The following is a 12,673-nucleotide window of genomic DNA, read 5'->3' as shown; positions in this document are numbered from 1 at the left end:
TGAAAAATCTGCACTTAGAAAAATATATAAACTAAATGAAAATAAAATAATTGGTGATCATCTATATTGTGGTTTAATCAGTCATTTATACATTTAGCTTTTTTGTTTTTCAAAAAATCGATTAATAAAGAAAGTATACACTATAGTCTTTGATTGATTGTGTTCTTGGTTACAGCTGAGGTGGCTAGTTAAAAGTCATCATGAATACCAAAAATGTGATTGTGATTATTATGTAAGATGTCTTACAATAAAGCAGCATCTTGGCCAGTGGTGGGCTGGCCAGTATACTCCTGCGTAAACATGTCAATGACGATTCTGTAAGTGATGCTACTCATTGATTCATTCATATTTTTTTATCATATTACGTGCAGCTTAACTAGACTGCAGCACCATGGTTACCTCAAAGCAGTGGTGCTTAGGAAGATGAGCAGGGCTGGGTGGACACTGGAGACCAGATGATGCTGAATGAATGAATGCCCTTTATTGTCTGGTAGAGGTGATGGAGGGCCAATAGGGGGCGCTCATCCCTCTGGCCTACGACAATGATACATGAGATGAAAGGTGCCAATTACAATCAGACATTTAGACATTACTGTGTGTGTGTGTGTGTGCATGTGCGTGTGTGTGTAAATTTGTATATGGGTAGATGTGGGGTCATGTTGACCACTAAATAACAACATTCTTGCATACAATGTTCATCATTTTCCAGGGATAGAGATCTGAAATGTTCATGTTTATGATGATATGATGATGGTTAAGTTCTGGTATTAGGCTAGAAATAGCTAGGTTTAGCTATAGAAGGAAATGTATAGCATTATTTGCTATACCTTGCATCTGGAACAAAGCTGTTGGTTGGTAATATCATTTAATTATTTCAAGCACATCTGTTGAAGACATTGTTTAAAAATAAAACAACACAAAAGCTGTCAGTTGTCCTGGAGTGACATCCTGCATGTATCTATGATTGTGTGTGTTATTGCATGCTTAAGGTTTATTGGTCACGGCCAATTAGACCTCCTAGCTTATACAGGTGCATTTGCCCTAGCAGAAATGTAGGATGTCTTTGTCCTTTATTTAACCCACAGGGGTCCTACGGCCATGTCGCTGAGCTGGTTTCATGCTTATGATTTACCACGGGTCGCATCAAATTACATAGCATTCCATACAAAAAGCATGTGCTAATTGAACATAATCTCAAACACGTTCTTTATAGATAATATCAGAGACGGTGCGGGTGTGCGGCTTTGTTTCTGTTATTTTCCTCTTCTTCCAGCATGTTGGGATGGGCTGAAGTGAGGGACAGATTCTCAGCAGGGGTATGTTGACATTTCCATGTTCAAAACGAACGCTAACACTGACCCCTATTGGCCAATGGTGGTCAGGACTTTCTGTTCTTGAATTGTTGCTTTGCACGGCATTTTGCGACGATCACATCTGCCTTACTGCAATTGAAAGAGTTAGAGGCAACATGGCGACTTCATCCAGCAACACCATGGGGGCAGATGATGGCACGATGGAAAATAAAGATGGTCCTTCCGCGGAGCCTAGTGGCCCTACGGAGGAGTCTTCTTCTCCAGAAGATACAGCCCAGAAGAAACCCGTGTGTCTTATAGTCCTGGGCATGGCGGGGTCTGGAAAAACAACTTTTGTACAGGTAATGCAAGGCTGTGGCGTTAACCAATTTATACATGGCCAACCACGTATGTTTATGATCACAAGCAAATTAATTCCGTTCGCAAATGTATCACATAATGAGTAACTTATCGTCACTCATCATCATTTCAGAGACTGACAGCGCACCTGCATTCAAAGAAGTCCCCTCCTTATGTTATCAACTTGGATCCAGCAGTGCACGAAGTCCCTTTCCCCGCCAATATCGGTAAGACTACTGTTAAGGGAACTGATGATCACTGTTAATCATCACGGTAATTATCTCTGCAGGGGACCCAACAATTAACGTTAATGGGTCACGAGACAAAATCTAACCCTAAACACTGACCATTGAGGTACAATGCAAACGATATGTTGTCCTACTCTGGAAGTATGACAACGATCCACATGAATGTGAGTTTACCGAGTCTGCTACAGTGTCAAAACCTCGTTTTAAATCCCCAAAATATAGGGTTCTGCGCAAGGGTCTCTTCTAGTGTTGTTCGTGTTGTATAAAGGTGTATATTACCGATAGTAAGCAGGTCGTCCTACCCACGACGTCATTTCTTATCTTTGCGAATTTAACCGTGTTGCATTCATTTTTTAAACCCATGCAGATATTGGGTTCTTCAAAGTTTGGCTCAGCATAGGAAATGCAGGGAATGTATTTTCCTTTCGAGTTCACTGTTTTGAATGCGATCCCTGTGTTACCCACATGCAGTAACATAATGTATGATAATATTTTGAGTCCCATATGCTGCATTTTCTTTTCTTTTGTTATTATACTGCTGAAAGTAAATTATGGCCTGTCTATCCACTTCATAGTGATGCTAATCATATACATGATTCAAGGTTGTAACTGAAACTGTTGTTTTCAAATTGCACCTCCCATTGGTTAATTTGGATCAGACCAATGTTTTTATAAAGAAAATAAATCACAGGCATTATTGCAGAAATAGATCATTGGTTTACAGGTACCACAGGGTGGTATTCTAGTGTTCAGTCATGTTTGTCGGTCTGCTAATGAGCTAAGCCTAGTAATGCATCCAATTCAACATTGCCCTGCAGATATTCGCGACACGGTCAACTACAAGGAAGTCATGAAGCAGTATGGCCTGGGGCCCAACGGAGGCATAGTGACCTCTCTCAACCTGTTTGCAACACGCTTTGATCAGGTAATGGCATCCATGTCTGTTGTTGCATAAGCATGTCTGTGTCATTACCAGTATCGGAACACGAGTCTAGCGAAAAGATTGTGAAACTTAAAAGGTAGAACAAAGCTCTCCTTTTTTAAATAAACATCTGAACTCAAGAGTCTACAATTCCAAGGCACACACAAAGGAAGGCTGCTCTGAGTACAACATGACATAAGGTTTTTATTATAATTATTGTTTCTGCTTTGAATTTGAATGGCCACACATTTCCCTCTAAACTAATGCTGCCATCCACAGGTGATGCACTTCATTGAGAAGAAACAATTCAATCATGAGTAAGTGATTAAGTTATACTTTTCTATCCAATCAAAGTCCTGTTATCTCACTATTAAACTACTGTACAACCCACTGTTTTGATAAGCTGTTGAGGCTCAATGTGTTGGATCATGTAAACCCTTTCTTGTTAAAGAACAAAAAGAAAACAATGCTTTGTTTCCAGGTATGTGCTGATCGACACACCTGGCCAGATAGAAGTGTTCACCTGGTCTGCATCTGGTACCATCATCACTGAGAGCCTGGTGGGTCCGCTACACACTTTATACCTTTTATAAAGCACCACAAATCAATGCAGGTTGTTTAACACATACTGTACATACCGATGTGATATCTTTGTCGTTAGTGCTGAGGGAAAGATATTGTTATTTCCCACTCTCAAACAAATGGATTTTTGACATGTAACACACAGTGTAAAGGATCCCAATGTGTGTGTGTGTGTCCTTAGGCCTCGTCCTTCCCTTGTGTGGTGGTGTACGTCATGGACACGTCTCGCAGCGTTAACCCCGTCACCTTCATGTCCAACATGCTGTACGCCTGCAGGTCGGTAGTGCGCTGTATGAGAAGCCAAACACATGCAGGGTTTCCCAAAGCACTTTACGGCATAGGCAGTCGCCGAAGCAACACACACCTGCCACCGTAACAACAAAAGTATAAAATAATCTAAACATCATTCACTCTCTGTGTATAGATTAAGACCAAATTGCGGGCAGCCTGCATGAAAATAAACATAAATGGTCCACATGTAAAGGATTGCAATTACCAAAGGGCCCTTGAATTGTTCTTTTTATCTTTTTTCTTTATCATTGTTCTTTTTTGTTTTAATAAATATTTTTTGAATGTACAATTTCTGCGGGAAACCCTGACATTCTGTCGACTGGACTTGTTATGAGCGTAATGCTATATGAATGATGTTTGTTGTATGTGCACAGTGCCACCAGAGGGTGCCGAAAAGCAATGTGAGGCCTGAGATTCTCTTGAAGCTGGGTTCTCTGATCTCTCCCTAACGCCGGCCTTTATTTTGTCCCAACAGCATTCTGTACAAGACCAAGCTGCCTTTCATCGTGGTCATGAACAAGGTAGAGCTTACTCTCATGGATCTTTGGCCTGTATAATGATTTTATTCTGTATCAGTTGTGGCAAGACATCATGCACCGCCAATTGGGAACCGTGATGAGTAGCACACAACAAGCCTATACGATCAGTACTTTGAGATTGATCATCTACAGTTGACAGCCTACCATCTCCTTATGCTTTAATGCAAAGTCTCACCAAAACATGCAGACAAGGAAAGGCAACTTTATCTACAGAGCCCTTTTCATACACGAGGCAGACTTAAAGTGCTTCACATAGAAACATCGTCGTACAATATAAGGAAATAACAAAAATAAAATGGTTAAGTAAAAGAAAAAAAAGGCAAAGTAAAAATAAAATGCATTCTAGAAACAATGTAATGTATTTAAGATTTAGCAGAAATCCAAAGCAAACATAAAAGTCTTCAGTCTTGTTTTAAAAGTGGTCAGAGCTGGGGCAAGTCTTAAATCCTCAGGGAGTTTATTCCAGCTAGTTGCTGCATAGTAACTAAATCCTGGGAGTAATTAATGGATTTGCTCCAAAATGCAACCATCCCCATTGGTACAATGGTGTGAAGGGGTGGTACGGGGGATAACGAGGTCCATCCAAAGCTTGTGTGTTCTGGCCGGCCTCTCCCCTAACTTTATTTATATATACCGTTTGCTTTTGCCTACCTTTGCACTATTCTAGACTATTGTGCACTATTTAGAAATTATTTATTGTAAATATTACTTATTTCATTTAATTTGACCTAATTTAATCCTTCTATACCTAATGCCCTTGGGTCAGATACATATCAAATCTCGATTCCTCTATTTGTCTTGTACATTTTGTTGGAATTGACAATAAAGCCGACTTTGACTTTTGACTTTGACCTGCAGACCGACATCATCGACCACAGCTTCGCCGTGGAGTGGATGCAGGATTTTGAGGTGTTCCAGGACGCCCTGAACCAGGAGACGTCCTACGTCAGCAACCTGACCCGCTCCATGAGCCTGGTGCTGGACGAGTTCTACACCCACCTGAGGGTAGGAGGCTGGGCGGGGGGGGTACTCTTGGATTGTACCCCGGTACTGGTTGTCCCAGGGTTTTTCCATGCATGCATGGTTCTAATCACTCCAAGTAACAACAACCTGACTTGAGGTTTGGTGGGAACCTAGGGACCACTTGATTGTAGTTTGTTGGTCCCCATGGTTGACTGTCTCTTGCTGTCTCTTATGGCTGAACGATTAATCAAATTCAAACGGACATCGCAATGTAATGGAATGCGATTTGCAAATCGCAAAGGCTGCGATTTCTTTTGTAAGATTTGTATTAGGGCTGTACGGTATAAACCGTATAGAAGTACACCGGTCTGAATTTACGCAACTGTATGGATTTTGACGTTACAGTGTGACTGGTAGACAGTGTTGTGTGTAGCGCGTTACAAAGTAAGTAACGCGGTAATACAGTAACGTAACTACTTTTTCATGTAAAAGTGAAGTTACGCGCAACTACTGAAAATATGGTAACGAAACAAGTTCCTTTTTTAAATTCGACGCAACGTTACTTTTGCCAGGGACAGATTTGACAGCGATACTGCCTTCTCAGGCAGTATGCTATTGCGCAGCAAACAAGCCGGTGCGCTTGCTGCGCGCCGGCTTGTTTGCGCAGTAGTCCCTTCAGAAGCTCTTATTCCACACCATACGAGGCAGATGCTGTTAGTGTGAAGCTGTCTCTGCATCTCAGACCTCGCTTCCGCAGACATTTCCAAAGCCAGTGAAGGAACAATATAACAAACGCCATCACTGTTTACCTGTGTAAGGACATGGTTCCCTTTCAAAATGTTTGGCTTTGAAGAGATGGTCAAAACACTCGATCCCAGGTACGCGTTACCTGCCCGCACACACAAAGAAATCCATACTATTAAACATTAGTGCTTTTCAGAGATGGAAGTAACTTCAGAAAAAGATTTAGCATTTATTTCTATGCAGTTTTGCTGCATAACCAGTATTTTACCCCTTAAGAAGCATTTTTATATCGAAATTAGAAGATACAATTAACATACCGTGATATAATACCGTTACCGTCTATGCCCCAATTCATACCGTGATATACATTTTAGTCCATACCGTACAGCCCTTATTTGTATCTATTTTTCCTTTACAATTCAATAGTTAAATAAAGATGTTATAATATCAACTTATGCATCAATTCATCTCAACACATAGACCTGGCCTAAAGTAAAGAGCAGTTTAATAGTTGACTGCTTCCAATCTTGTGTGGGTCATACTATAGGATGATTATTTGCTTGTGTTTAGTAAATAATACAGAACATAAGGAACTTTAATTGCAATCCCAATATTGGTATAAATAATCGCAATTCGATTATTTCCCCAAATCGTTGAGGCCGACCGTCTGACGGACTGGTTTTGACTTGCCTTGTGAGGATTATATGATGGGGAGGTATGAGTCTGCCATAACTGAGGAAGGTGTGTGTGTGTGTGTGTGTGTGTGTGTGTGTGTGTGTGTGTGTGTGTGTGTGTGTGTGTGTGTGTGTGTGTGTCAGGTGGTCGGCGTGTCTGCGGTGACGGGCAGTGGATTAGATGACTTCTTCGTCCAGGTGGCAGAGGCTGCCATAGAGTACGATACGTGAGTGAGATGACGCACTCCCCCCAGTTATCCAAATAAACCCTGTTTCTCTATTTGTGTGGAAGGGCATGCACGAACGTGCATGCCCTTCCACACAAATAGAGAAAGGGGGAACCGATGGTTTACACACTACTTCCAGTGGGTTATTCTTTATTAAAAAAAAAGTTCAGCTGTGGAAATCCCATGTCCTGTTTTAAGAGGTTCCCATCATCCTTGTGTTCTCGTAGGGAATACCGGCCCGAGTATGAACGCCTCCACAGAGAGCTGGTGAGTAGCCTCCGAGTTGTATGACCGGTATGGCTGCAGGAAGACCTTGCTGCCTGTCCTGCCAGGCGCATGAATGCAATCAGACCCAGTCACTCAGTGATCCCGGACTGCTGAACAATCCCCCCCCTCCCCCTCCCCTTTGACGCTTTAACCCTGGCCGTATTGCACAATACAATTTGTACATCGCCCTGTTTATCCATTTTTTTTTATTTTATTTATATTTATAATATTCTTCATTTCTGTTAAAACTTATATTGTATTTTATTCTATTGTACTTTATTTACTGAGCACAGAAAATACGTAAGTCACCCAAACATTTCACTGCACATCCTGTTTTGAGGATGTGTGACCAATGAAAACCTTTTGAACCTTTGAATGAAGCCTAACAATGTTGTCCCTGCCCGCCGCCCCCCGACCGCGCGGGCTCCAGGCCGAGGCCCAGAGCAAGAAGCAGGGGGAGCAGCTGGATCGGCTGAGGAAGGACATGGGCGCGGTGAACATGCAGACCACAGCGCCCACTACAGGTGAGGAGGCCGGTCCGGCGTGGACACGTCGTGCATTGACCCCTGCTCTGGCTCCGTCTCTGCTTCTATTAGTTGCCTTTTACCTAGTGTCTGGAGAGTAGTGGGATCCTCTCATAGTCGGGGTCTCCAAGCCCACCAGTTACTCCTCCAGCCTGACCAGCAGGATTCCACGTATGACTAATGAATGAAAAGTGGTGGAATGGTAGAATTGATCTTATTTAAACATGAATTAAAGTTGACGTATTATACCACCATGTGTGAGTGGGATTAGCCATTACAAGCCGTTTTGCAAATCTGCCTCTTCTGACATCACAAGTGGGCGTGCCCACCTAGATGTTTGACATATAGATGAGCATGCTGCTACAGTCCACTGGGTAGGCTGGCAGACTGATCTATCCGTCATGCATCTAGGTGGACACGCCCACTTGTGATGTCAGAAGAGGCAGGTTTTCAAAATGGCATGTAACGGCTAATCACACTCACACCTGGTGGTACAATATGTCACCTTTAAAGATGTACTGAACTGAAATTTGAAGTTTAATTGATACAACAGATGTATTGGCTGCCTTCTCATTGGTACAATAACTAAAAATGGCTGAACTTGCTAAAAGGGATAAAATTGTATGGTGAAGGTGTTGTTTGTGTTACGGGGAGCCGCCATGTTGGATTTCAACAATCAGCTACGTCACTGGCATGGTAACCTACTCCTACTCTGTGGCTCTAGCAGCCATAGAAGGTAAGGAGTCCGACTCTGGGGCTCTGTGGTAGTCGCACACTACAGGCATGTCCCTCACAGGCTCAAATGTGTAACCAGCCGTATTAAAATCACTCTTTTCCACCGAGTGTAGAAGTCGTTTGCGTGTCTGTAGCAGCGACCTAGTCCTACCATGCCAGTGACGTCATCGAAAATGTCGGCGCTCTAATACTAACAGACGCAATTTCTTTTGCTGCTAAAAAAAAGCTATACATTGATTTTTTTAAATATTCTTTTTAGTGTAATTTTTTTTATAATGGTCATAACCAACACATTATCGATGTTGATTATTTCAGTTCAGTTCATCTTTAAACATGAACTTAGCCTTTTGAAGTCCCATTTCATTCCCATTCATGTATACTAGTAGAGTTATCGGTCAATCACAACGATCTAAAAGCGTTTAAAGTCTCTTCTTGTCAAGGCCCTTAACTAAACCCTGATTGGTTAGGTCTTGTGTCCTTTGTGTCCATGTCTCACTCTGGCTGATGGGATGTCGTTGCAGAGGAAAGCAACATAGCCGGGCCGAGCGACCTCATCTTCACCCGCGGTAACCCTGACGACACGGACGACGACGAAGACAGCGACACGGACGACATAGACCACACCGGTGAGGGAGGGCGGGGGGTGGGGAGAGCCTGGGCATTGGTCAGCAGTCACCACCTGCTCCGGCTACAACGTCTTTCCAACTGGTGCACGAGTGGCTTGATGGGCTTTAGCCAACCCGTCCATCCCCCTTCGCACTACCCCCAGGGCGAGCAGGCCTCAGCCCCACCCCCCCCGGGGCACGGGGCTGCTGCGCTGGCTGCCAGAGGCGCCGGGCTGGTGGCGGGCTGGTGCCGGGCTGGTGGCGGGCTGGTGGCGGGCTGGTGGCGGGCTGGTGCCGGGCTGGTGCCGGGCTGGTGGCGGGCTGGTGGCGGGCTGGTGGCGGGCTGGTGGCGGGCTGGTGGCGGGCGGGTGCCGGGAGGTGGCTGTCTGTCGGCCTGTTCACCCGGTGGGTCTCAGAGCGGCCCTTCTCTGTCTCTTGCCGATTCAGCGGCAGCCAGTAGGGCTGCTCGATGATGGGAAAAAATAATAACAATAAACACGATCAATTTGGTCTATATTGGAATCAGGATTATTGAAACTATTATTTTTGAGTTTGAAAACATGATGCGTTTATTGAGCATTTCTCTCCAAAAAAAAAACACTTTGTAGCTGAGAACTTTGAAATTGCCCCTTAAAAATAATGTGCAAATATGTATCTAGCTGTTCTGGTATTTCTATAAAACATTTAATGAATAAAATAAATATATTAAAAAACATATAGATAGTTTAAACGCGATTATATTAGTTTGGAGATCGTCAAAAATCTAAATCATTGATCGAGGTTGGATTAATTGCACAGCCCTGGGAGCAGGTGTGACAGTTGCTCCTGCCGCTCTCACGCCTCCTGCAGTTGGCTTTGTGGCCGTTGCCGCCGACGCTCGTCAGATGTTGTGCACTGACCAGTTTATTGGAGCGTTGGCGAGACGTGGCAGCCACAGCAGGTGGTAAACACTGACTTGTCCGTGCTGGTTCATTTGTGGCATTCTAGATGTGTAACTGTTAACATTAAATTTACATTTAGGGCATTTAGCAGACGCTTTTATCCAAAGGGACTTACAATAAGTACATTTGTCATAAGAATGTGAAACAATACATCGCTGTCTATACAGTAAAGATGTTCATAGAACCAAGTGCAAAGCACTGACAATCGCTAACCGATTAGCATCTGAATCGCTCTTTTACTAGCCTGCCTGTGGATGACCATGGCCATCATCTTTTCTCTTTTTTTATTTTTCTTAGTGACTGAGGAGAGCAAGCAGGGTGACGCCTTCAGGAACTTCCTGAAGGACAGGAAGGAAGTGGTCCAGGTTCGAAACACCAGGACCTCGGGGGCTCCTGAGGCTCCCTGAGCAGGGACCCGCAGTGACCACGGCGACTGCGTTGAGTGCACCAAGGCAATGTCGAGTGGAAGATGGTGGGCAGTTTGAGTGTACCCCCTCATAAGACTATGTACGTACCGCCTGTAAGGTAATGCAGCAGGTGAGGGGAAGGGAGAGCAGGCTGTGTGCTTCCCCTTTCTCACCCATGCAGGTCCAGAACCGGTAATAGAGTGACTTCAAACGGAGGTCACGACCGCTTGCATCAGTGTTTTCCTTCCAGAGAGTGCAGTTATGTATCGCTAAGGGGCTCCTAAACGACAAGGGTACGTCTCAAAACTCTCCGTGACAGTTGAGTTTTCGAGCCCTTAAATAAAGAAGTCCCACACTATTCCCCTGGCCACGGTGTGCATACGTTTGGCAAAGCCTTTTCAGGGTAAAACACCAGTCAGGGACCACGGGGCTGCGAGCTTGTTTACCCGGGAGAGCTTTGGTTGATGAGCTGGGTGTTGGCTTACTCCATGGTGAAGCGGTTCTCCTAGGGCGTGCTGCTGAACCACTAGGCAGCAGGGATGCTGTCCTTCAGGGCGGTGTGTGGCTAACACCGTGGTAGATGGTTGAAATGTTGATGCAACAGAATGTTCTCCACCTGCATTGGGAAAATAAATTACTTATTTTTATATAACTAACATGTTTGTTTTGCTTCTCTGTGCCGGCAATGACAGTGTTGCGCTTATGTTTTCAAGAATTAAAGTCACTTTTTATTTATCTTGTTGAATGCGTTATGAAGGCTTATTGTTGAATGAGTTGAAGGCTTATTGTGGATTTTCACAGCGACAGGCTTTGTATGCATTTGTATATTATATTGATGTATTAATATATCACTAGTGGTAACAGTTGGGTGACAGTAGAGTTATTGGATAAAAAAAACGGGCATCAACACACAGAATGGATCAAACAACTTATCACAAGAGAGATATAACAAAAGATGAACGGGAACGTGCCACTTGAACAGTCACTGTTTTTTGGGAAGTATTCAGCTTTTTACATTCCATCTGCAAGGGTGTCTGTGATGCCAGGAAGGCTTAACGACAACTGACTCAAAGGATGAGCCTTCCTCTGTCACCATCTGCCATGAGGAACCGCACTCGCTACATCGGTCAGTTCCTTCTCTCATTCACACCGCTCGGTGCGTGTCTGTTGCTGGAGCCGGGCGAGATCCAGTAATACAAAAACGAATAAACGCATGAATCAAACTATATTTACGACGATATCTCTCGTCTCGGGAGGGCTGCTTTGGAACTCGGCCCGCTTCTTTGGAACTCGGCCCGCGTCCTTAATCGGCCAACAAGTCGAAATCTTTTAAATCTGGTGGGTTCTTCTCGGCCGCCTGCCTACCATCTGGAGGGTTGTGGAGTCGTGCTCACGAAGCCTGCGCCTCCGCCTCTCTCCCTCCCCCCACCCCCACCCTTCAATGACTCACCTCCGCTTTGACATTTCAGCACGACGTTCCACTCCCTGCTCTCATTCTTCTCATTCTGTGTTGTCTGTTCATCACATCCCGGCCCCCCTTCGCTGGTTCACAGCCAGCCCCCCCCCCCCTCGCCGTTCTGGTCCACCCTGCCGTGGGCTAGACATGGCAGTGGGCACGTATGGAACAAAAGCGGGAAAAAATGTAAGAATCTTGACAGACGGAGGAGACAAACACTCTCTGTCTCTCAAGACTCGCATGAAGTGATTGAAATGACTATCCCTTTTCTATTAACCCCGTCTCCTGTATCATTAAGTTTGGTTTTGTTTGTGCTATTTCATAAACATGTTAAGTACAAGCAAAGATTGCTGCTGCTGGCATCAATGCAGCTGAACAGATGCTGCAGGTGAAGGTGGTGTTGCTCAAAGGCACTTGGGTTGAGATTAACAAACGTCCAAGCAGTTGGAGAAAACATTTAGGTCATGATCCCAAGGTTTCAAGTAAAGCACATTAATGCAAAGGAATAATAATTGCAACAATAAATCATTTCTGACTCAAAGAGGAAAAAAAAGAAGTGCTGGATTATTAATCAGGCATGCATGGCCTGCTTAGCATTTCAAGTGTAAGCAGATGAGAAAAAGCAAAATATGCCATGTTTATTTCACGGTATAATTATTTCCTATTTCACTGAGAATAACTATTATGTAATAATATTGCCCTTAAAAGCTAATTTATTCTTAGCAGTTTAATGTAATCATGGTTATTCAATTATGTTATTAAAGTAGAAATTGGTCAGATCATCCTTAGTCCAATAGTAGGGTCACCATCAATTCCTCTGTGCCTCTCTTTCCAATGACATCACTCTAATGATCATTGAGAGTAAAATAAACTGACCTCACCCACCAGGAGCTCTT

At 43.9% G+C, this 12,673-nt stretch overlaps 1 protein-coding gene across 1 annotated transcript; it reads left to right on the top strand.

Moving 5' to 3' along the window:
* Positions 1 to 1,468: 1,468 nt before the first annotated feature.
* gpn1 (GPN-loop GTPase 1) lies at positions 1,469 to 11,014 on the top strand (the record flags this gene model as incomplete). The annotated part of the gene is made up of 13 exons (XM_079736217.1): positions 1,469 to 1,654; positions 1,786 to 1,879; positions 2,719 to 2,825; positions 3,102 to 3,139; positions 3,304 to 3,382; positions 3,586 to 3,680; positions 4,171 to 4,216; positions 5,093 to 5,239; positions 6,760 to 6,842; positions 7,070 to 7,109; positions 7,540 to 7,633; positions 8,890 to 8,994; positions 10,212 to 11,014. The coding sequence occupies 13 exons, from the start codon at positions 1,469 to 1,471 to the stop codon at positions 10,319 to 10,321; spliced, it is 1,224 nt and encodes a 407-aa protein (XP_079592343.1). The 3' UTR covers positions 10,322 to 11,014.
* Between the last annotated feature and the right edge of the window lie 1,659 nt (positions 11,015 to 12,673).

The sequence above is a fragment of the Pollachius pollachius genome (assembly GCF_949987615.1).
Source record: "Pollachius pollachius genome assembly, chromosome: 5".
In the NCBI taxonomy this organism is placed as follows: domain Eukaryota; kingdom Metazoa; phylum Chordata; class Actinopteri; order Gadiformes; family Gadidae; genus Pollachius; species Pollachius pollachius.
Note: the sequence above shows the minus strand (reverse complement) of the source record. Positions and strands in the feature narration are given on the sequence as shown.